General features: G+C 39.1%; 1 protein-coding gene across 3 annotated transcripts in view; it reads right to left on the bottom strand.

Moving 5' to 3' along the window:
- SLC9D1 (solute carrier family 9 member D1) overlaps positions 1-24,759 on the bottom strand; it is a 71,739-nt gene extending 46,980 nt beyond the window's left edge. Inside the window, exons 1-5 of one of the 3 annotated variants that reach the window (XM_020965175.2) lie at positions 24,670-24,759; positions 9,298-9,813; positions 2,979-3,158; positions 1,538-1,729; positions 175-303 (exon numbers count right to left, since the gene is read on the bottom strand). In XM_020965175.2, the coding sequence (XP_020820834.1) occupies positions 175-303; positions 1,538-1,729; positions 2,979-3,158; positions 9,298-9,741 (945 nt within the window). In that variant the 5' untranslated portion in view covers positions 9,742-9,813; positions 24,670-24,759. Of the gene's footprint in view, positions 1-174; positions 304-1,537; positions 1,730-2,978; positions 3,159-9,297; positions 9,814-13,990; positions 14,304-24,071; positions 24,227-24,669 lie in introns of those variants that run through there. The other 2 variants (XM_020965177.2, XM_020965176.2) reach the window with 2 other exon arrangements.
- Positions 24,760-25,121: the final 362 nt, after the last annotated feature.

Raw genomic sequence — 25,121 nt, 5'->3', positions numbered from 1 at the left:
GCTTTTTCCTGATTCAGCAATGGCTTCATGGAATTCGTGATATTGATACAGATAACAAAGGGAAACTACTTTCTTTATGAGATGGGGTGCAAATTTCTTTTTGGTATTTAACCATCTCTAACATATCCTTTCAAATCAATTAACTATTGAAACAGATATAAACCTTATTCTTACCTTAATGCTGTTGAGTCCTGAAGGTCCCAGTAGTACGCCACAAATAATGTAACCAAACATTGTTGGCAATCCTATCATTGTACACAGCCAACCACATGGTAGAGATAACATTCCTATGGTAACAATGTCCTAAAAAAGAATGTATTTTAAAAATTAAAAATAACTGTTGAATGAACAAGGATGCTCTCTTCAGGTAGACTACTATGGCAATGAGGAACATTATTAACTTTCTCTTTCACCTGTCCAAACTCACCAGAGTATGTTGGGGTTTTCTAGGTATTTTTTTTTTTGAAGCAAGGGCTACCTCTTCATGTGAGAAAAGGGTGAAAAAGGAGATTGTAGGAAACATTGCTTAAGTGAGGTAAGATAAAGAGAAAGGGAAAAAAAGAATCCCTCTGTGAATGGCCTTAATATTTTCATTGAAATATCAACTGAAGTTCTCAAGAGGAAGGGACACAATCAGCAATTTGAAGAGATATGAGAATGTATGGAATGGTCACTGTGAAGAGTGAGTGAATTGATTAAAGAGGTTTAAAAGGACTGCCCCTTTGAGATGATGTAACATTAATTTGTCGTGTACTACAAATTGTATTACACAATCACTCTTTCACTCACCCCAGGCACAGTGATAAAATAATACCAATATTAAATACAGCTTATACCATCGAGGAGCTTATATTCTATTGGGTACAACTACTATCAACTCTATTTTATGAACTCATACAGCCAGTAAGTATTTAAACATATAAATCCAATTCTCTTGACTTCAAGTCCAAGGTTCTATCCACTATGTTATTCTGCATATTATTGTTACGAAAAATATAAAATTTATTATAGTCCTTGAATAACAAAAATACTTTGCAATCTTAACTTGGTGATTCTAGGATGCCTTCAATCAGATATACCAAAATTTTCAAAAGATGAAATTTCAATTTACAAAATAAATTACTCATGACTTTTTTAGGAGGAAGAATAGCTGTCAGACAAAGAAATAAGTATAATGTATTTAGTACCTTTAAAAAAAGTTGAGAATTATTGCTCTGGCAGAATCCTCCACAATAGGAAAGCTCCTAATTTTTTTTATGTTACTATCTAGATCAGGCCAGTACAACCTGTAGCCTGTGGGCTGGGCAGGCAGCTTGTGGCTCTCCAAAGGATTTCCTCCACATTCAAAGGATGTTTCCTCTACATTTTTCACTGAAATCTTTGTGCTTCAAGCCTCTGGCTGTAAGCAAGCCCAGGACGGTAGGCTGAAGGTTGTACAGGCCTGATGCAGATAATGAAGCCTAGCAACCTGGTATACTAAGACAAATAAAAATTAGAAGAACTAGCACACAATTGTTAAAAATAAGTATATTTTTACCTTTATGAAGTGATGATCTGCTCGAGGGATTGTTGAATCTCTGGGCTTAGTCAATATATACTGATTGTTTTGGGAGTCAATTAGCATACTAAGACCCAAATTATCTTCTACTTCATGTTTTGATACATTTCTCTTAGAATTGGCCTCCTCCTCTTCTACTCTCAAAACTGCCTCAAAATTGACCCCTCTTACCTGTAAGAGTAAATAAAACAATGATCAATAATGTGCACTTAAAACTCTTTAGAATTCAATGATGAGCATTCCTTTTTTGGTAAAACAAATTTTTTTTAGGGAGAAAATGGATAAAATGACTATGAAAGATTAATTCCAATATATCTATTAAATATAAGTTCAATTATATTGTAGGAAAACAATTATCAACTTATCACCTGAAAAATGTACCAGCATGAATAATAACTTCAACTTTATATTCAAAAAATAAACTTAAAACAACTTACAGAAACTCCAAATATTTTCTTCTTCTTCAATCATCTACTTTGGTGGGCTCAGATGACATGTTCAATGAGGTTAAAGGCTTTTAAAATATAGTTTTCTTCTCAACTGAAATTACTCAATTTCAGAAATATTTTTGCTGCTTTTCATTTTTCTCCTCTGATCTGTGTTTTTCTTTACTGTGCCTGCCAATGATCACCACCTTCCAACTGCCAGATTTCCTATGTCACACATACAGTTCAAAGCCAATTTTCAGTAGTAGTTCTAGCTTTTAATTGGTATCTTAGGTGCATTGATACAACTCCGAAGCATGGATTCCTGCTAAAGGTATTTATTGAAGCTACATCCTATGATCTTTCTCCCTTTTGTGTCAGTATTCCTTCTCCTCCCCTACCCCATCCATTCTCCACAGTATACTTCCCATAGTATACATAAGTAATGGGGTCATAGGTCTGATAAGGCTATGTAAGAAGAGTGGGAAAGATTTTATGATAAGTGGGGCTAACTATATTTGTTGAAAAAGCAGCAAACTGGAAGGGAAAGATAAGGGAATAAGCATTTATATAGAGCCTACCTACTATATGCCAGTACTCTAAGTGCTTTTGATCCTGATAACAATCCTGCAAGGTAGTTACTCCCATTACTAAACCCATTTTAGGAATGAAGAAACTGAGACAAACAGAGGTTAAGTGACTTCTCCAGGATCCCAGAACTAGCTAGTGTCTTGAGGCTGGATTTGAACTCAGATCTTTCTGACTCTAGGCCCAGCACTCCATTCACTGTGCCTTCAGCTGTCTCTAAAGTTGACAAATATGCTACTCTCTGGGAACTTCCTTCTATAGAGGATATTTAAAATTTCAGTGTAGCAAGTCAACCTAGTCCAAATTTGAATGTATAAAATCACTTAAACAATATTTCATTTGATTCAGTGTGAAGCTAAGATATGTGAAAAAAAAAATCCAGAAATCTTTTCTATCATATTACTTACTGACTTATTGTCATCAAAAGCATGTTCCTCTATTTCTTCCTCTAAACGATCTGCTGCTTTTCTTACATCTTCAAGAATTTCATCAAGCATGGACAGACTTTTGTTCTGATGTTGCATATTTTTAAGGGCTTCAACTTGATGCTTTTCTGCTGCCAGAAGCTCAACATATTCTGTTTCTTCCTGATTAGTTTTTAGAAAATTAAGAATGAGATTTAAAACAATAACAAAAGCCAAGGCAATAACTTATTCATAACAGTTTAAACCACCTTCCCAGGATTGAAAAAAGAATAATTACTTTGAATTAGCTTTACTGAGGGTCCAAAGTGTTTCCACTTTAGACATTCAAACAACTGCCTTCTTGATAGGCAATTGTTAATAACCTTTCATGTGTAAGAGTATAAGCTCACTTCAAGTTGGGATTTAATTTTTACTTTTACTCCCAGTGCCTGGAACAATGGCTGACAGAGTAAGCAATCAATAAGTTCCTGTTTAATTGAGTGAAGGGCTAAAGCTACTGTTCCAGGCACTAGAGACACAAAGATGAAGACACTGTCTCTGCTTACAATCTCATAGGAATGATAAACATGTAAACATAGAATTATACTACAACAAAATCTATCAGTAAGCAAGTATTTGTTAGGTACTTACTATGCATGTGTGAAGCACTGTGCCCTACCCACAGTGTGGATACGAAGCAAAAACAAAACCAATCCCTGCCCTCTACGAACTTACAGTCTAATGGAAGAAATAACGTGTATACAAATAAGTACATATAAGCATACAGAATATACTGCACTTAATTTTAGTGTTGTACTAGCAACTAGGGGGACTGGAAAAACCTCCTCAGAAGGGAGCATTTGAGCTGATTGTTGAAGGAAGTCAGGGAAGCTCAGGTGAGGAAGAAGAGCATTCCAGGCCCACAGGTAGGACGTGGAAGTAAAGAATAAGATGGCCAGAAAGCAGGAAAAGATTAGATTGAGAAGGGCTTTAAAAGCCAGAGAATATTATCCTAGAGGCGATAGGAAGCCACAGAAATTGACTGCATAGAGGGTGACATGGTCAGAGCTACACTTAGGCTAGTCGGGAGTAAGAAGAGGTGATGAGTGGCTGAGGCACATGGAGAGGTGATGAGGCAAAGGGGGAGAAGGGGACACGTACAAGAGATCTGGCACTGACTGGATATCTGAGGTGAGTGAGGTTTTAGAATAAAGGATGACATGTAGGTAGAGAACTTGGACGGCTGGAAAAATAGAAATATCCTTGACAATATGGGAGTCGGGAAGAAGGGCGAGTCTGGGGGGAAAGATAAGGAGTTTTGTTTTGGAAGTGTTCCAAAAGCCTGTAGGATATCCAGTTCAAAACAAAGTATCAGAAAAGGTCTGAGGAAGGAAGAATCACTTCCAGGTGGGAGTCTAGGAGAAGGTGATAAGGAAAGGCTTCATGGAAGAAGTAGGACAGGAACAGAGCTTTGAAGGGAGGGGCTTTAATAGGCAGAGATGGAAAAAGTCAGGAGAAGCCATTCTAAGTACAAGGAACAATGGGAATAAAAGGCACAAAACTAGAAGGATGGGAGTAAAAGAGTTTGCTGGAACGTAAAGCATTGGCAGTAGTATGAAAAGACTAAAAAGGCTGCTAGGCCCTTGAACAGCAGGAAAAAAAGTGTGCATTTCATTTGGTGGGCAAATGCCAGCCACCAGCATTTCTGAATGCACTGATTTTTTTCTAAAATGTCAGTGTGATGGATAAATCAGGTTAAGAGAAACTCTGGAGTCAGGAGACTAGAAAAGGAAGCTATTAAAATAGTACATGTGAGAAAGAATGAAGGCCTGAACTAAAGTAACTTTAATAGAAGAAAAATCAATCACTCAGCAAGTTATTTTTTAAGTGCCTACAACATGTCAAGTACTGTGCTAGGGGCTACAAATGCAACAAATAAAGCAATCTCTAATCCCAAAGAGCTTAAGTTTCTAATTTCTAACAGGGGAGTTGACAAGGACTAATATAAGTATATACATGATAAAAAAAAATACCAAGTAATTACGATATTTGAAAGAGAGGGCACTAGCAGTTGGGAGCAAGAAAGGCATCATAGAGAAGGTGGTGCTTCAACTGCTTCTTAAAGGAAAAGAGAAATTCTGTGAGGCAGATGAAGAAGGAACATTCTAGGTGTGGGGAACAGTGCAAAGCCAGAGATGGGAGATGGAGTAGAAAGGAGGGAACAGATGTGAGAAATATTGTAGAGGAAAAAAACAACTTAGTAATACCTAAATAATCTTGGGCAAATTACAAGCTCTTTGAGCCTCAGCTTTCCCATTCACAGTAGGAATAGTTACTTGGCTATCCTCCCCACCTGGATTTACATATACCTCACTGATCTGTCAGGAGGTTCAAATGATAGTCTTAAAAGTAATTTATCAACTTTCAATGCTTTAAAAATGTCAGCTATAATTAATTTACTATCATGTAGTAACTAACACTATTATCATAATTTATTCATGAATAGGACAGGTTAATCAATTGCCTATGACTCCACTCAACATTCCTGTGACCAAAATACCACGCCCACTACTCCTCTCCCAAAATATGCTAACCGTGTCTATCAAAACATAAGCTCCTTAAGAGCAAAAAATGTCTTGCTTTTTGTATTTGTATCCCTAGCACTTAGCAGAGTGCTTGACCCAGTTAGTCCTTAATAAATGCTTTTTTCATTCATTCATTTACATAAAAAACCAAATGATTTATAAAGCACTATATATGTGGGTGTATGTGCATATATGTATACACACACATACACACACACACACACACACACACACACACACACACACACACACACATATCACTTCATTTAATCCTCACAACCACACCCTGGGAAGAAGGCAGTATAGGTATTATCCACCTCTCTAAATATCAATTCCCTCATGTATAAAATGAAGATGAGTAGCTCACAGAAGGGACTTTGGAAGTCACCTAATTCAATCTTCTCATTTTATAGATGAGGAAACTGAGATTCAGAAAAAGTGACTTGAACATGACACAGGTAATAAATGGCAGAGCAAAGATTTGGACTTCTGATTCCAAATTTAGTGAGCTTTACATTGCTCAATACTGCGTGCTTCAAATGACTTCTTTTCCCACTTCTACTTAAGCATCAGGCCAGATATCAAACCAAGGTTCCTCCTTTCTCTAAGTTCATTATTCTTTTCAGGATGGTTTTTGTTATGGATCAGTTAATGTGAAAAGGTAAATTCTATATGCATGATTTAGATGTGGACACACAAAAGGTTTTCTAAAAGACAGGGCAAATGGACCAATAATATTCAGCATGACTACTATGCTAATTTACCAACAAGTTACTAAATGGATGTCAGCATTAAACCTACAAAGCCGTCATCCACCCACCCATCCATCCATCCATCCATCCATCCATCCATCCATCCATCTATGAATATCATCCCTTTTCCCTCTCATCTTGCCCAGGCTGGAAGTTTGGGGACTACCCACAGCCAATTCCACCACTTATCAGCAGGGCCTGTTGACCCCTCCTTAGGCAATCTAGTGCTCATCTCTGCCCCACTTCAGGGCCCACCACACTGAACTTAGTGTGGATAATAAACTGGCACTGTAGCTTATAACTCCTGACCTTAAAGAGATCCTCCAGCCTTAGCCTCCTTAGTAGGTGGTATTAAAGACATGCACCATCATATCCAGCCAATGCAGTACATTTATAAAAGCTACTTGCTTAGCTTGGATGTTGGGGTAAAAAGGTAAATGAGCAAAGGGGACATTCTCACATAGGGTTTGCAACAATAAGCTTATTTTAATGAATGGAAACAACATTTAGCAATGATTAAGAATTTATAATCAAATCAAATGGTTTGTGACATGTAAAAAAAATTCTGTTTCTGCTGTATTTACATATAGTGTATTAGGTAACAAAATTATCAATGGCAATCAGATGATCTGTTGTTTTGGGCTACTGCTGTGGTTTTAGGAATTTAAAATGTTTTCAATCCTCACTCATTCAGTAGGAAACTAAAGCAGAAGGATCAACAAAGCATTACTGTATTCTAGCTATGTACCCAGGTGGATCCTTATGTGGCACCAGATTCAAGAGGATAAGAGGGAAATGAAGAATAACCAGAGAGCCAGGAGGGCCAGTTATTTTCCAGTCTAGAAAAAGGTCACCCAGGATGGTTAAGTTCTGGGGAACTAGGCTAAAAAAATTGTTTACTAGCCAGGCCATGACTCATTTCCTTCAAGGCTCAACTCAAGCACCACCTTCTACATGAAGGTTTTTCTGATTCCCTAGTGGGCTCCCTTCCCTCCATAACTACTTTGTATTTATTCTGTATATACTTACATATGTACATGTGTTGCTTTCTCCCAACAGAGCAGGGATTATTTCACTTTGGTTTTGTATTCCCAGCAACCGACACAGTGCTTGGCATGTAACAGACGTTTAACAAACGCTGGATTGATAGAACTGGAAGGACCTTACAGGCCATCTAAAATAAATTCCTTATTTACAGATGAGGAAACTGAGGCCCAGAGAGGTTAATTAAGCAAGTTGCTCAAAACCATACAAGTCGTGACAGAAGTGAGAATGAAGGATTAAGAGACACTTTTCAAACCAGCAGTTATCATAACTAGGGGAAGGTGACTGGCGTGTTCCCTAGGTACCTGCATCTTGGGGGCAGTGGGGAGAAGAATGATGTTAAGCATTTCTGGGGGAGGAGATATGCTTTCTCTATTTTTGTCATCCATTGAACAGAGTCCTTTGCTAGTCATGTCTCCATAGTAGGAAGTGAGGAGTTGGGAGGGGAAGGCAGAAGAAGGGTAGTCAGGCCCTAGAAAGAGCATGGGAGAATGAGTCAGAGCAGGATCACAAGCTGCAAGTTGTCTGTGGGGCAGAGAGTGATAGAAATGAGCCTTCACCTTTCCCAATACAGGTATACTGTGGAGACAGCTGAGAGTGTGGTGTCTTAGGGGGACACGCTCTATCTTGGCAGCATCTATCAATTGAAGCTTTTCCCAACTCTAGGGGATGAGGTACTAGTTGGGTCAGGAAGGAAAGCTTCAATAGGCCAGGTGCTGCTTAGATAAAAGGAGGCCCCCAGGATACCACGTTTTCAGCTGTCACTTATCTCTCTGATACACTTGGTGGCCTATCACTCTGGGCAGCAACCCTGGTCTAGAGAAGAGTCCTTCCTTCCCAAAAAAGCCTAGGTCCTCTTGTTAGAGTTCCCACAAGTCCTGCTTCATCTTGGAGCACTGCAACCTCCTTTCTTAGAAAGACCATACCTTGAAATGTCCTTCCTCTGTGGGCAGTTCCTGGTCTATGATAGGATTTCCTCTGCCACAGAGGAGCTGGACCCTCACCTGTGAAAAGTCACATGGTAGGGGACCCTAAAATCCCTAACCCTTACTCCTTGCCCTCAATCACAGTCAAATAAATATCCAAGGCTATATATAGGCTTCCCTCATAAAATCTGAATACTTGATTTGTGTGTGTGTGTGTGTGTGTGTGTGTGTGTGTGTGTGGCAATTGGGTTTAAGTGACTTGCCCAGAGTCACAGAGCTAGCAAATGTTATGTGTCCGAGACTGGATTTGAACTCAGGTCCTCCTGACTCCAGGGCCAGTGCTCTATCCACTGCACCACCCTTAATTAAAAATGTTAACTATATTGGATTGAAACATTAAAGAATTAACATTTAATCTATTTTCATTTTAAATTGTAATCACTATCTGTACTAGATATTTTAGTCACTACTGTAGAAAAGTGTCCAAAAAACATAATGAGATTTTTGATTATGGCTAAAAATGTTTTTACAAGGATGAGTCAACAGCTACTAAGGAAAATTTAAGCACATTTTCAGAAACATGAACAAAAATGTTGACAATTATAATTATATTGTAAAAAACTATGAAAATACATATTAAGATATAGTAACATACACAGCATGTATAAAATGTCCATGAAAATGAAAGTCTGTTCTCCTATATCTTTTCACTTTAATTTTTATTAGCAGAATATAGGTAATGTAACCAATTACTAGTACTAAGGTTTTTGGTAATATGGAGTGCACTGTATATTTCATTATCCTGGGAGCAATGTTATATGCGAGAACACTAAGGTATTTAAGTAAAAATGTTTTCTTATATGTGAGACATGAGAGTGTATATTTTACTGCAAGCAGATACTTGAAATATTAGCAACTTGAACATTTTCCTTTTTGTTCTCTATATTTCTTCCTAGCTCAAAATGAACAGTAAAATCTTCTCTGTGAATACTTAATAAAATCTGAAAAAACTGACCTTTATTGCAGCTTCCCTCAAAGCCTCCAGTCGCTGTCTACTACTTTCTTTCATGTTTACAACATCTTTGTAATCTCCTTGCAGGGCTCTTTGGAGTCCATGGATAGCTTGAAAGACTGAATTCTCACTTTCATTCAATTCCTTTTGGAAAATTTCAAATGTGTGTACCTGAAAGAGTTTCTCTTCATCTGACAGTCCAGAATTCTTTTCCACTGCTCTTATTGCATTTTTTAGTTTGTTAAGAACCACATTCTTTTGTCGAAGAAGACCAGAAAGTTTTCTACAATTGTCTAGAACCCACTGCTTTCTCTGAGTAATAGCTGCTCCTTTCCCTCGATGCAACTTTATTGCATGTTTTGCTACATCTTCATGTTCTGCAGCAAACGCTATCAAATGAAATAGTGAAATCAAGATCCAAAGATAAATTCTTCCCATCACCTTCATGATCCAAGTTTGCAAAGCAGAGTAGTCCAATGATGGATGTTATTTAAAATGTGCATTTTAACACATGTTGGGCTGGAAAAGATAGTAAATACATGTACAATTTAAAATGACTCATAGAATGAAGACAACAGAATAACAAGATCAGTCAGTTATACCCAGAAAAACACTACCTAACAAATTAACTGTATAAGGTTATTTGTTTAGAAAGATTATAATCCCTGCCATATCTGTTAAAAGACAGTCTAGTGATCCCTAAGCCTTAGTCTTGAGGACACTGACTGCAAGGAACAGCATCAGATTTACCAAAACCCTTCAGCCTTCCCTCCTGATTGTCACTGATAGCACCATTTTATTCACAGGCACCCAGGTTTGAAACTTCAGTCATCCATGTCCCTTTCCCCTTCTCTCTTCAACTTACCAGTTCCTGATACCTGTACATTCTGCCTCCATATTTCTCAGATCTATCCCCTCCTATCCTTACATACTGATACTACCTTACTGAAATAGCCTAGTTGGATTCTTGGCTTCCAGCCTTTCTATTCTCTTATTTATTCTCTAGACTGTCTAGTTTTCTCAAAGCATAGACATGCCCACTGAACTCCCCTATTCAAAAATCTTCAGTGGCTTCTTATATAGGATAAAATACTTTTACTTATGGGCCTATGATGGATAATAACTGAGGAAATCATCTGAGCTATATGATTTATTAGCAAAACATGTATAATAAATAGGTCAAGAGACTTCCCATCAGTCCAAAAACCATGAATATAGCGACAGATTTTTGTGTATTAGAAACAATTAGTCAAATAAAACCAATTAATTAAAAGAAAACAATTAACCAGGACACAAAACATGATTTCTAACCGGAGAAAAGATTAGGGACTTTCCAAATTTCCAATTCCCTAAAATCAGAAAAAGAAGTGTTCCACTCCTCTCAAGTGCCTGTATTCAATCAAAGGAACATGGAAACAATAACTGATTAACCATATAAGATGTATGAGTTGACTGAGATGTGTAATTGTGAGAAAACTCCTCGCATCACTCCTTAGATCTGTCTAGTCTGCACAGACTATATCTGACTAGTTAGCATAACCTCGGTCGTTAATTAAGCAGCAGGTAGAAATGGTCCAGCTTCCCAGCCATACAGGGCTAGGTTCAGACAAAACAATTAAACTTTCTCACAACTGAATAAAGTTTTCTCACAAACCAGAAATTGGCCTATGGCCATAAGTTCCCAAAGTGGGCAATACCGTCCCAGAGTGGGGGGCCCCTCCCCTTCCCCTGGGACAGATGGGGGGATGGTAGTAGCCCCCGGTGAAATTGAGGGGCATTGAATAAAAATAAGGGGGCAGTGGAAACACAAGGAAAGAAGAAAATTTTGAAAAACCATTTGTACGTGTTTCATTAGTTGTGTAACAGAGATAAAGTCACAGTGATAATATTATTTTCCAAATAAACACACAAAATGCAAGTTATAGTCGGTTATAACATAACTGATCAGTGGTCAAGTCCGCTGAAAGGTCTTAACAAGCAAGTGTTGGCAAGTGAGCATGTTGCCCATTGTCGGGAAGTCCACCATGCATCAGCAGGAATATATGTACGTGCTCTGTTTACAATACAATACTATATGGTTATATGATGCAATCTTGCATCATCAAAATTTCAATGCAGGGAAAAAACCCATACATTTATAATAAATTATTAAATTTAAGATGCATCATTTTAAAAAACACAGTTTATATATTTTTGAAATGACACAAATTTTCTTAAAAGTTAAGGGGTTAGTGAAAGACTTCCAGGGGGCACTGAGTAATTTTTTTAAAAAGGGGGCAGTATGCCAAATAAGTGGGGGAACTTCTAGACTAGACCCGTAACCAAATAGAGAGGGAGACAGATCCAGAGCTAGCTCCAAAATGCAATCACAAGATGGAGTCAGTATGCTTCACTCAGTTTCCACAGACCACACCCTAACCCTACTCAGCATGAGTATTTACCAGTTTCAGAATCAGTTTACTCCTCCTTAGGTCTCTTGGTGCCCCCTCCCCTCCCCCCAACCCCCAGATCACCACACTGATGCTAGGCTAAATGGGGACACCTGATCAGCTTGGCCCACTGTTGCTCATAACTTTCTAGCTCCGAAGATCAGCAAGTCTTAGCCTGTCTAACAGCTGGGATTTGAGGTATGCACTACCATACTCAGCTCCAGCAAACCAGGCTTTGACAAAGCCCACTGGGATTCAAATGGAGCTACCTGACTCTGCCTTCAAACCAAAATCACTCTGGCTCTCACTGACTGGCCAATAATAGGTCCCAGCCCAAACTTCACTTGCTCATGTTTGAGTTTTAATGGCTCAGATTGGGTGTAAATAGCAATTGCTTCTATTCTGGCCAGAAGCTTTGAGGGTCTTCCCCATCCCAGACTGACTCTCTGGGGAAGTCAAACTAGGCCACCTTTTGCCTCAATTTTTAAGTAGCCTTTAATCACTGAATTGGTGTTATGTCAGACAAAGTGAGAACTGGGAAAGAATTTAGCTTAAAAAGGCTAAGGTCTCCTGCTGCATCCTGGGCCATAGCCAGTCATCCTGAAGTATGACTTGCCATTGCACTTCGGTGACTCTGGAGGAGAAAGTGAAGCTGATGATTGCACAGTCCAGCCTCACTTAAATCCCATTCAATTTCCAAGTCAAAGCCTCACCCTCCAGATATCATTAGTCCTCTTCAAGGACAAAGACCACCACCACCACCACCACCACCACCACCACCACCACCACGCTCAGCCAGACTTATTTCACATTAAAATGCCTCTCTCCCCTGCCCCTTTGTGTACTCTATATTCCAGCCAAACTGGTCTCTACCTGTTATTCCTCAAATCTGAGTCCTTCTTTCTCTTTCATTCCTCCAGTATTTTTCCTCCTTGACCCTACTTCCTTCAAGTCTAGGCTCTCGCACTTATTTAAGTACTACATGAGTTACCTGGTAAAGTTTAAAGTATGTCAGGTTTGGAGTCATAAGACCTTGATTTGAGTCCCAGTTCCAACGTTTCCTACATGTTTGACCCTGGGCAAGTCATTAACTTCTCTCAGTCTCAATTCCTCATGTGTAAGTTAAAGGACTCAGATGCTTAACAACAAGTGGCCAAATAAAAACTGTGTACACGAATATAATGGGATATTACTATGCCAAGAGAATTTATGAATGTAACAAATTCAGAGCAGTCTGGGAAGACTTGTAAGTTGGCTAAAGGTTAATTTTGTCTCAAAGAACCAATTTTTAGTTTTTATCACTTTTATTATCTTTTTTATTTCCAATTATGTCTCCTTTAACTTTTAACATTACCTATTACACTTATTTTGATTTTATTTTAGCTTTCTAATTTCTTGAAAAAAAAATGCTCTATTTTGTTAACTCTATTCCTATAAGCTCTCTCTACTCCTTCCCCTTAAACCTGCCCCCCCTCTATTTTTTACTCCTTTCCCTAATTTTACTTTACCTGTTAATTCCTTTTCCTCTCTTCCTTTTTCTAATTCTTCCCTCTTTTTTCCTCAGTAAAATCTCCCTTCTCTTTAATCTCTCAACTGTTTGTTTTTTATTTTCCTTACTTTTTTCTAAAAAGGATTTCCTTCCCTCATTCCCTTTGTCTATTCTAGACTTTCATTCTTTGATCCTTGATCCTTTTATTTAGTCTGTGTTTCTCACAGAACTAAGGCTTCTAAACTACCAAATCTGAGTTCCTTCTAAACAGTTTTTATTTTAGAGAACTGGAGAATTTGTCACTTTCTCCTTTTTTCCTGTTGTGCTCACTCTTAGAAGTATCAATTACTACAGGAGACAGAAAGGATAGAAATATTTGTCCCTTGGTAGAAATTTTCCTGCATCTCGGATCATGTGGTCCACTTCTACTCCCTACTTTTTTCCATGTTCATTTTCTTTCCCAGTTGCCATAAAATCTCTTTTTTGGGTCCATGCCCTCCCACGATTCTGGATGCAGATTACTCCCAGAAGCCGATTCCCCCTCTCCAGATACGCGATGTTAACTCTGAAGCACAATATTTTCTGGTAAGGGAGAGTGGGCAGAAATGAATTTTGCTACTTGTTATCATAGAATGATAATGTGAAGGCAAAAGCAGGGTGTGCTGACAGAGACTGTAGTGACAGCAAGGAGTCAATAGCTGAGAGTGGATTCCAGAGCACAAGCCTCTGTGCAGTATGGAAGGGCTACTTAGTAATCAAGTTAAAGACTGGGGATTACCTTTATCTGCTGTGAATACATCAAGTTGTCACATCATTAGACTTCTTGGTGTCTTGGCAGCAAGATTCTGAAATAACTGAAGGCAGCTCATTACTATCAAAGGTGTCACTATCCTCCCAGTAATTCAGGCTTACAACTTTGGTTGTCAATGTTCACCCCTCACACTCACTCTTGTGCATATTTCTTATTTAAGGGAGTTTTGTGGTAGAGAGTGGGGCAATGGATAGAGTACTGTCCTGGAGACAAGAGGACCTGAGTTCAAATTCTTCTTCAGACACTTAGTAGATGTAACCTCTATTTGCCTCAGTTTACTCATCTGTAAAATGAAGATAATAATAGCACCTGACTCCCAGGGTTGTTGTGAGGGTCAAATAAAATAATACTTGTAAAGTGCTTAGCACAGTGCCTGGCACATAGTAAGCACTAAATGTTAATTATTATTATAATTGTAATTATCATTATTGTTAAGAAGTCTTAAAAGAATATGTCTGTTCCTCCACCTTTCTGGTCATGTCCCAAAGATCTCTTAATTGCCAAATCTAATAGTCTTGTAATATGTCCTGACCTCTCTGCAACATTTGACACTGCTTACCCTCCCCCTCTAAGATTATGTTACCCTAGCGTCTCCTGTCCTGCTATCTGTCTGACCATGCCTTGTCAATCTCTTTTGCTGGATCTTTATCTAGGTCAAATCCAAAAACTTTGGGTATTCCCCAAGGCTTTCATTTGGACCCTCTACTCTTTTTCCTCTAGACCAGGGGTTAACCTTGGGCCACGAACTTGTTTTCCTTAAAGATTTTGATAAGTATATTTCAATGTAATTGGTTTCCTATGTAATCCTTTATTTTTTATTTTATTTTTATTTTTTACAAACATTATTCTATGAAGGAGTCATAGGCTTCACCAGAGTGCTAAAAAGGACCTGATCATTTCACTTGGTGATCTCATCAGGTCCCGTGGGCTTAATTATCATCTCTGGGCAAATGATTTCCAAATCTATGTGTCCAGTCCTAGTCTGTTTCCTAAAACCCAGTCTCACATCACCCATTACCTTTTGGAAACTTTGAACTGGATGATCTTATGGCATTTCAAACTCAACATGCCCAAATCAGAACTCATTATTTTTCCTCTCCAAACCTTCCCTTTTCCCAAACGTCCTCATTACTGTCAAAGGTGTCACTATCCCAGTAACCCAGGCTCACAACTTTGGTTGTCAATGTCCACCCCTCACACTCACTCATATTACACATCCAGTCTGATGCCAAAATTGAAAAGTTTCTATTTCGATAACATCTCTTATAATTGGTCTCCTTGCCTCAAATTCCTCCCTGCTGTAATCCATCCTCCAGCTGCCAAAGTTGAGTGACTTTCCTAAAGCATGTGTCTTACCACATCTCTCTGACCACCCCCCCCAAAAAAAATTTCAGTAGCTCCCTATTACCTCCAGGATTAAATATAAAATCTTATATTTAGCTTTTAAGGCTCTTCAAAACCTGGCCCCTTTACCTTTCCAGTCTTCTTAACCTTAACTCCCTTCCATACACTAACAGCTGTAACCATACTGGCCTATGGCTATTTCCTACCCCTGTGCCTTTGCATTGGCTGTGCCCCACCCATGCTTGAATGCTTTTCTTTCTCACCTCATCTCCTAGCTTCCCCGGCTTCCTTCAAGACTCAAGTCAAATCCTACCTCAGCACTGTTCTTCCCTCATCAGGACTCCTTTCTATCTACTCTGCACATATCTTGTATATCCCTATATATAACTATGTGTAAATAAGATATATACAAGATAAATTGGAGATAATTGACAGAGAGAAGGAACGGGCATTAACAGGGATAAGGAAAGGCATCTCATAGAAGACAGTCAGGGAAGCCAGGAGACAGAGATAAGAAAGGAGAGAATTCCAGGTACAGGGCAGAGTCAGTGAAAATGCCTATAAAGGGAAGAAAAAAGCATTTATATAGTACCTACTATGTGCTAAACGCTTTACAATCATCATCTTATTTGATTCTCACAATAACTTTGCAAGGTAAGTACTACTGTTATCCTCATTTTACAGCTGAGGAAACTGAGGCAAAGTGAGGTTTTTAAATGACTGCTCAGAGTCTCATGGCTAGAAATCATTTGAGGATGGATTTGAACTTAAATCTTTCTGACTCCAGGTCCAGCACTCTATCTACTGCCCCACCTAGCTGACTCTAGTCAGAGGATGAAGTGCTTTGTAAAAGGAACAGCAAGAGGGCCAGTGTCACTAGACCAAAGAATATGTTGGACTGAGTAAGAAGAATGGAAAGGTTAAGAGGGCCCAAGTTATAATTAAATTAATGCCAAATGGAGGATTTTATGTTTCATCATCATTGGAGTTTACTGAATGGGAGGAGAGGGAAGAGGCTGACATGGTCAGATCTGTGCTTTAGGAAGATTTGACAGCTGAGTGATGATGGACTGGAGTGCAGAGACTTGCTTCAGCAGGGAGTCCATCTATCAGGCCACATTTCAATAGTCTAAGTATGAAGTGACGAAGGCTTGCACCTGGTATCTGAAGTGGTGTCAGAGGAGAGAAGAGTTTACTTGAGGTGGGACAGAGTGAGGAGCTGAGAACAATGCCTCAGTTTCAAGGCTAGATGACTGCATAAGTTTGGTGGTACCCTGGATAGTAATACGGAAGTTTGAAAGAAGGAAGTGTTGGGGCCAGGGAAGAAAGATAAAATAACAGGTTCCATTTTGGACATGTTTTCAGATGTCTATGCAGTTTGAGATGTCCAATACACAGCTGGAGATGGGAGTCTAGATGTGAGAAGAGTGGTTAATGATCAGATTTGAGAAACATCTGCATGAAAATGAAAACTGAATCCAAGGGAGATGATTAGATCACCAAGTAAGAAAGTCTAGAGCAGAAGCTAAGACAGTAAGGAAGTTAAGGAAGAAGGTAAGATATCTCAGGACAGAACCTTGGGAGACACCCACTGTTACGCAAAAAGGATCCAGGGATAACACTACTAGACCCATATGCCAATGAAATCAAAGAAAGACTTATGAATTCTCCTTAATGGAATAATTACCTCACTATACCATAGTACCAATGACAAACCATAATACTTAGCTCCTGAAAGGTGATGGACTCAAGACTGAGAATAAGATACCGATTTTTTTGCACATGACCAATATGGGAATTTGGTCTACCTGACAATCATATTTATTATAAGGATTTTGCTTTTGTTTTTCTTTTCAATGGAGGGGGCGGGATGAGAAAAGGGGATAAGTATAGGACTGACAGAAGGAAAAAGAGGGTCACTGAAACATTTCTTTTAAATGCACAGAAGAGAACAGAATCACAGAAAAGCAAGAGCTTAGAAACTTACACGTTGAATATACTTTAAAAGAACATCTCTACATTATAGCAATTCATCATTATATATTCAGGCATCTTTTATCTTATGTATATGGAAATAAATTCTCATTTTGTTTGACATCCGTTAAGTTCGGAATAAAGAAAAGCCCCCACCAAAAAACAAAAACCCAAACCCATACCACAATGTACCTTTTTTTTCCCCTTAGGCAACTGGGCGTAAGTGACTTGCCAGGGTCACAGAGCTACTGTCAAGAGTTTGGTCTGAGGCCGGATTTGAACTCAGATCCTCCTGACTTCAGGGCCAGTGCTCTATCCACTGTGCCACCTAGCTGCCCCTCACAATGTACTTCTAGCAGGCTAAGAGTTTAAAAAAAATTTTGATTTGGAATCTCAAAACCCAAATTTGAAACCCTTTCTCTTCCACAAGTTACATCAAAGCCAATGCAGATGAAGAAACTAAGGTTTCAGAATTGTGGAGCAGGAGGACCTAGGCTGGAATCCTAGTTCTGCCATTTAATGCTATGTGATTGTGGGTAGATCTCTTCACTTCTCTGGTCTTCATTTTCCTCATCTGTACAATGGGATGGGGAGGAGGGTTTGTACCAGCTAACTTCTAAGGCCCCATGCAGCTATCAATCTCTAATCCTTTGGGTTCCTTTGCCACAGCCTCTCAGCTTACAGTCATCCAAATAAAACAACAAATTTTAAGAAGCAGGAGCTGCTAATGCCAATTTGAGCATACTGAGAGCAGCAAGAAGTAACAACTGAAAGTAGACAGATGGACAGAAAACCTACTAAAAGCAGTCCAAGAACTCAAAATAGTTTGATGCTTGTTTCTCCAGGGAGCAAAGAACCTTACCTACTTCAAAAGGCCCTAAAGCCATCTCTGTATGACAGTATATTGAAATAACTGAGGTTCACAGAAATGAAATAGAATCATTGAGAAAAGTAAAATTCTTTTTCAGTTTATGGCTTAAATAGTAGAGAAATATTCAATACATTTTAGAAACATTTCCACCCAAAGTGATTTTTTTTTTAAAAAAGCTTAGTACTTACAGGATAAATTTCAGTTATCTAGAGAATTCACCTATGTGTCAAAGTTTCATTTCCTCACTGATGTGGTTAAATGAAGTATTATTTACATTACCTAAGTCACCTGGTCCAAGATAAAGTTTCACAAAAGCTTTAACTCTAAATGTCATCACCTTAAAAGTAAATAGAAGTCAGTCACCCGGATTTAGCAATATAATTGATTTATTACTTGGATGACTCATTCAGTTCTCCTCCACCCCTCCTCAAATACTGAACACAGCATCATTGATTTGGACCTGGAATCTCAAAAATCATTTAGTACATCTCCTTAATTTTACAGATAAGGAAGAACTTGCCACAAAGCTAATGTGAGAGGCTGAATTTGATCCCAGGTCTTTCTGACTCCTTTTCTACTATCTAGCCACTATTCCATGCTAACCTAAAAAGATTAGAATTTCATGTTCTAGAAAGACTATTCTGAGCTGTTTGTATGATGAACTCCTTTCTGTGATCAGTTTTTATGCTTTTCACAAATAGTCTCTTGAATTATCTAGCTATTCCTATGGCATACATAGCCTAATGGATTTAAGAACCATGTGTATTAATACTTTGTACCACAAATGGGTGCTAAGTTGATACAAATTACTACAGGATTTTACCTTCTACTTAATTTAACTCTAGATCAATTTTATTTTCATAATACTTCTAGGACACAAATGACTAGAAAAGGAAGTGAGCTGGTAATAAAGCAAGAAAGAGAAATGACAAATGGACAGCCTCAGTGCTGCCCAGGTATCCAAGAGATATTTTCTATGGAGGATTTATGGAAGAACACAGTCAAGATCACATAGAAAAGGATGAAAAGACACAGTTGGGTTGTCAGTCTCCACTAGTGGTGAAAGTATAAAGGAATATTTAAAAATCTGTTACAAATATCAAATTTTGTAAATATTAAATTAAATTAAATGTCACCAACACAAATTGCAACCCCTTCATGTTTTAACAGTCTTCATGATTTGCCATGATCCCTCCATCCCTCCAAGCCCATCATCACCAGTTAGTGTTACTTCTGATAATGAACCCATCAGGAACCAGCTAAGCAGTTATTATTTAAATACAATCCAATCACCTTGCTGATGCTCAGAATCACAAAATACTGGAGTTAGAATGGACCTCAGTGGTGGCCTTAATTCATCCTCTTATGTTACAACCAATCCCCTCTACAATCTTTGCTTTAAAACCTCTCAAAAATCTTGTTTGCCTACCAGTTACTTGTGTTGAGCTGGTCTAGACTTTAAGAACTCAGAATATCTCCCATATATAATTGGAGATAGATATATATATATATATATATATATATATATATATATACACACACACATATATATATACACACATACATATATACATATATACACATACATATATATATACACATATATATATACACATACATATATATATATATACATAAACACACATATATTACACAGATATATAAGTCATATATATATATAATTATAGTAAGACAAAAGAGTAAAACCTGAGTTGAGGATTTTTATTACATAGCTATGAAATTTGAAATTTCTCTAAATAATCTCTTAGATTATGAAAGGCCCTTTTGCTTCCAAATAGACAAATGTGATTATTTCATTTTGTCATATAAACTAGCTGCATCAGTCTCCATGGAAAAATTACTCAACATTAGCTTCAGTTTCTTTATTAGTAAAATGACGACAATACTGGACTCTCTCACAGGCTTATCATAAATAATAAAATCTGCTATGTAAATGCTTACTAAATCCTTGCTATCATATTTGCAATTTTTCTATAGTATATACAATCTTTTTTGTTGATATGGTCCAAATTTAACCAACTTAATGTCAAAAACATACTAGGAAGCCACACTCATAAACTTTTTCCACATACCCTAGGACACATCTCTAAAAAGAGAGTTGGTGATTTGTTAATTTAGCAAAGCTATGCTACAATAAAATAAGGTTGCCTCTTCTTGTTAATAAAAACAGCATTTTCAGTATATCCTTGAAACTAAAACAAGTATTATACAAACTACAATGCTAGTTCTAGTGCATCTTTGTAATTTAAGCTAATTGTTGTAGCTCGTGTCTTTCTGAAGAATTAAGGAAAGAAAAATTTGGAAAGTATTCTTTTAAACTGCACTATCAGCAAATCCTATAGAGATTATTAAGAAGTGTATTTTCAATTTTTGCACACTGAAGTATAACAAGTTCTTCTAACAAAAACAATCATGAAAAAATTATTAAGCTACAAAAACAGTCCTATAGAAAAATAAGGTTTAAAATGATTAAAACAATCAGTTTAGACTTCAATATTGCATACAGATATTGGCACATTATATGAAAAATTCTTAGAAATGGTTGCATTAATGAGATTCTTATCAATTGTACTAAATATTAAAAAAAACCCAAACCAACAAAGCCTTGCTAAATTTATAAAATTTATAAAAATTCTTACAGTGTTGATTCTATACTGATCAGAAAACAAAAAGGTTAATTAATGGATTCAGTATTCCAAAGGAAGGCCGCATAAATATTTTAATATTGTAATCTAATTTAATATAGTTTCACCTTAATGTTAATCACTGGGGCTAAAGTTAGATTAATCCCTCAGATACAAGCCAGAAACTTTCTGAGAAGTCAAGGCTCAGCTCCCATGCCACCTCCTGAGGGGAAACGTTGCCAGGTGCCCCCAGTTGGTAATACTCTCTCTTATCTTCAAATAATCATATAGACTTGTACACTGACATGTTTTATGCCACTAGTAGGATGCCTACTAGTGGGTAGGGCCTCTTTTTTCATTTGTTTGCCTTTGTATCCCTAGCACTTTGTTGTTGTTATGCAGTCATATCAATCCAACTGAACAACCACAACTGTTGTCCAGTTGTATCCCACTCTCTGTGATCCCATTTGGGGTTTTCTTGGCAAAAATACTGGAGTGGTTTGCCATTTCCTCCTCCAGCTCATTTCACAGGTGAGGAACTAAGGCAAAACTAAGGGTTAAGTGACTTGCGCAGGGTCACATAGCTAGTGTCTGAGGCCAGATTTGAACTCAGAAAGAGAAGTCTTCCTGAGTCCAGGCCAGGCACCCTATTCATTGCACTATTTAGCACTTAAGTCAGGAAAGACCTGGGTTCAAGTACAACCTCTGAGACTTATTAACTATACGACCATGGGAAAGTCACTTAATCTTTTAATTTACCAGGCAATTCTCTAAGATTGCAAGGTACAGAATATGTGCTGAACTGAATTGGTAGAGGTAGTTCCCTCACTAAGAGCTCCTTACACCAGTGAAATAGCTTGCTGCTAGCTGCTGTTTGTCCTTCATTCTCCAAGAGGACCATGACATCAGGGAGGTGATGCCATGACTTGCAAGTGAATTGGATTTAAATGAGGGAGGGCTGTGCAAAGTCAACAGCCTCACTCTCTCCTCCAGAACCATCTGGTTACAGTGGCCAAGATATTGATCTGGACGACTGGAGATGGCCGGGATACAGAGGGGGACCTTGGCCTTTTCAAGCTAAGGGCTTTAAACAGGTCTCAGTCTGACTCAGGTAGTACCCAGTCCAGTTCAAAAGACGAAAAAAAAAAAGCTCCAGCATGTAACAGGGCACCTAAGTATACAATAAGGATGAAGAACAGACCTAGGATTTCATTGGTGATAGGGAAATTCAAGGGTAAGCACACTTCCTTGGCCAATGTCAGCCAGCAAACACAGGTCTTCCTGGCTTTTGGGCCACTAATATATTTTCCACTATACCAAACTGTCACTGTATTCAGTAGATGCTTAATATTCATTGGATTGGAAAGAACTGGGTAATGCCCATTCAGCTGGCAAGAGTGAAAGGAAGCATTACTTTAAAACCACAAATACCTCCATCTACATATAAATCAGGAGCTCAGAGGCCATCTAGTTCAACCCCACCCCCACCTTCTTCATTTTAAAGATAAGGAAACTGAGGCCTCAGAAGGTTAAAGTAATAGCTAACACTTCTTAAGGGTCTTAAGATTTGCACAGCATTTTGTACATACTATGTCATTTGAACTTCACAACTCTGTGAGGTAGAACTTAATCCTCCACATTTTACATATAGGGAAACTGTGATTGGTAGGGGTTAAGTGACTTGTCCAAGGTCACAAAAGTGACCACCATCAGAACTGGAATTTGAATGCTGGTCTGAATTCAAAGTCAGTGTTCTAGAAAGGTCAAATAGAAAAGCATGGAAAATTGAAGAGGAAGGAATCATTTAGCTGGGGGCTCAAGAGGCTTCACAGAGAAAGTGGCATTAATAGGGACTTCAGCAAGATGATGTATAGAAAAATTTCATTCTAGCCTAGAAGAATGGCACATACAAATGGAAGTCAAAAAAGGACAAAATAAGATGAGGAAAATAACTGAACATTCCATTTAACTGAATATAGAATGTGCATTCTATCTACTGTGCCAACTAGCTGCCCATCTACTCAGTAACTGGAAAGGTGGGATAGAAACAGATCATGAAGGGCATTCGAATGCTGGAGTAAAGAGTTTGTATTTTATCCAGATAGTAGGTTATATACGGTACCACTGAAGATTCTGAAGGAGGGGAATTACCAGACCTGGCTGGTAAATTAGAGAGATTTAATTTGGATTAAATTTTTGTTGTGGATAATCAATAATTGATTATACAGAAAAATCTCATTTTTACAAAAGAGGTCACCAAAGTCATCCTGTAAAACAGAAGAGGGAAATATACACAAGAGCACACTAAAAAAGCATATCTATGTACACACATATCAAAAGCTTAAAATCTAATTTTTAGAATCTAATTGTAGCTGAAATTTGTACAATTATTTATAACAGTCGTTACAGTCACCATTCAAATTTCTTACGTGCTGGAATAAGGCTGGAGAACAATTTCACAGATTTTTCTTCTCACATACCAGAAAAGCCGGCTCAACAAAAACAAAAAGATAAAATATTAAGAAATCAAATGGATTAGAGATATGTGAGAGTATCTCTTCCAATCCTTTATAGAGGTCTGAGGTCACTCTTCCTATTTTTCTTTTTTTCAAGACAATTCTATGTTATAAGGGATGGTTCTCCAGAAGAGGAGGGGTAGGCATACAATGGGAAATTCAGGTGATTTAAGAGCAAAAGTTATCAATAAAAATTAATTTTTAAAAAAGAAATCAAATGGATAGCTTTTGAGAATCAGTCCAGTTTAACAGATATCACCAGATCAATTCAAAGTTTTCTTTAGTGAAAAATTCAGTAGAGTACTAATAAAAGTTGAGTTAATCTCTAATAATCAACCTTTTTATTAAAAAAAAAATCAGGCTTTTTGGCAGTGGACTAATAAAAAGGAAAGTATCAGTGAGTAAGACTGACGAGCACTAAACTAGCCTCTAGGAGACCTGGGATTGAGTTAATTTTGAGATCTGAAGCAAATCATTTAATCTCTCTGGTCTGTTCCCGCATCTCTCAAATGAAAGGTCGTCAAGGTCCTTTCTAAAACTCAAAATTTACGAACCTCCAAGTGCCCATGCACTCCTTGTCATTTCAATTTGATTTCTTAAACTAACAGCAATTTTACTCTTTCAATGCAACCAAAGTCTCCAGACATGAAGCATAATTAAACAGAGGAGGAATCTTTCCAAGTCCAACACTGTTCTACCTTCAGAAGGTTCCAGTGGTGCCCGCGGACTTGGAGGAGCGGGGCGATCTGGGCTGCAGCCCCGGGCCCGCCCGCGGGCAGGGCCGGACCAAAGCATCCACCTGGGCAGCTCTTCGGGAGGTCACGTGGCACCGTTCTGGGGCAGTCGCCGTGGCCCCCGGGCCGGCGCTGCGATAACGGATCCTGAGCGAAACCTCGAGCCTGCGGAAATCATCGCGTCCAGCGCGGAGGAAGGGCCGCCAGGGCAAAATTCAAAATGAAAACCGCTTAACCTGGGAGGGTCTTAAACTTTTCGGGGTCCAGGCGCCCCGCAGCCCTTAGCGAAGTCCATCAGATGGATGTTTTTAAATGCACATTTAAATCAGATCAGAAAAAGAAACCAATTCGGTGGGATAATGTGGACTTTGTTCCCACCACACCCCCGCCACACCCTCCAAGTCCACGGACCCCGGCTTTAAGAAGCCCTCAAGGCGCGGAGCCCCCGGCCCTACGTTCACCGACAGCTCCCCCTCCCCATGCCCTGGGCCTCCCCCGGCCTGGGGAGGGAAGGAGGCCGAGGCCAGAGCCGCGGAGCGCCAGCCCCGGGATTCATCCTCACCTCCTCGGCTGGGGCCTGCTCTCTCACCCGCGGCCTCCCGGTGGCGTCCGTACCGGCAGTCCCGGCTCCCGGCCGGCCAGGGCAGGCGGGGCGGAGCGAGGAGGGAGCCGCCGCCGGAGCCCGAGGACTAGCGGCCGCCTCCTCCAGCATCCCTCTGCCAGGTGAGGCAGGTCTGTGAGGGCGGGAAGTGGCCGTGGCCGCCGTGGCTCCCCGCCCCCTTCCCCAACGGAAACAGAATCCAGGCAAGAGCCTGGGGGAGGGGGGGGAGACAGGACCGAAGGGAAAGGAGGGAAGAGCGATGGGGAGGGGGTCGCTCCTGCTGGCCCCGCCCCTTTACGCGTGGCCGCCGGGGAGGCGGAGTCAAGATGGCGGGAGTAGGAGGGGGTTCGTGGGCCTGGCTGACCTGCAGTACCCTTCCTGTGAGAGTTCTGAGGGGGCAGCCAGGGAAAGGT

The sequence above is a fragment of the Phascolarctos cinereus genome, unplaced genomic scaffold, assembly GCF_003287225.1.
Source record: "Phascolarctos cinereus isolate Bilbo 61053 unplaced genomic scaffold, phaCin_HiC Scaffold_7;HRSCAF=346, whole genome shotgun sequence".
Lineage (NCBI taxonomy): Eukaryota > Metazoa > Chordata > Mammalia > Diprotodontia > Phascolarctidae > Phascolarctos > Phascolarctos cinereus.
This window is presented reverse-complemented; position numbering and strand designations above follow the sequence as displayed.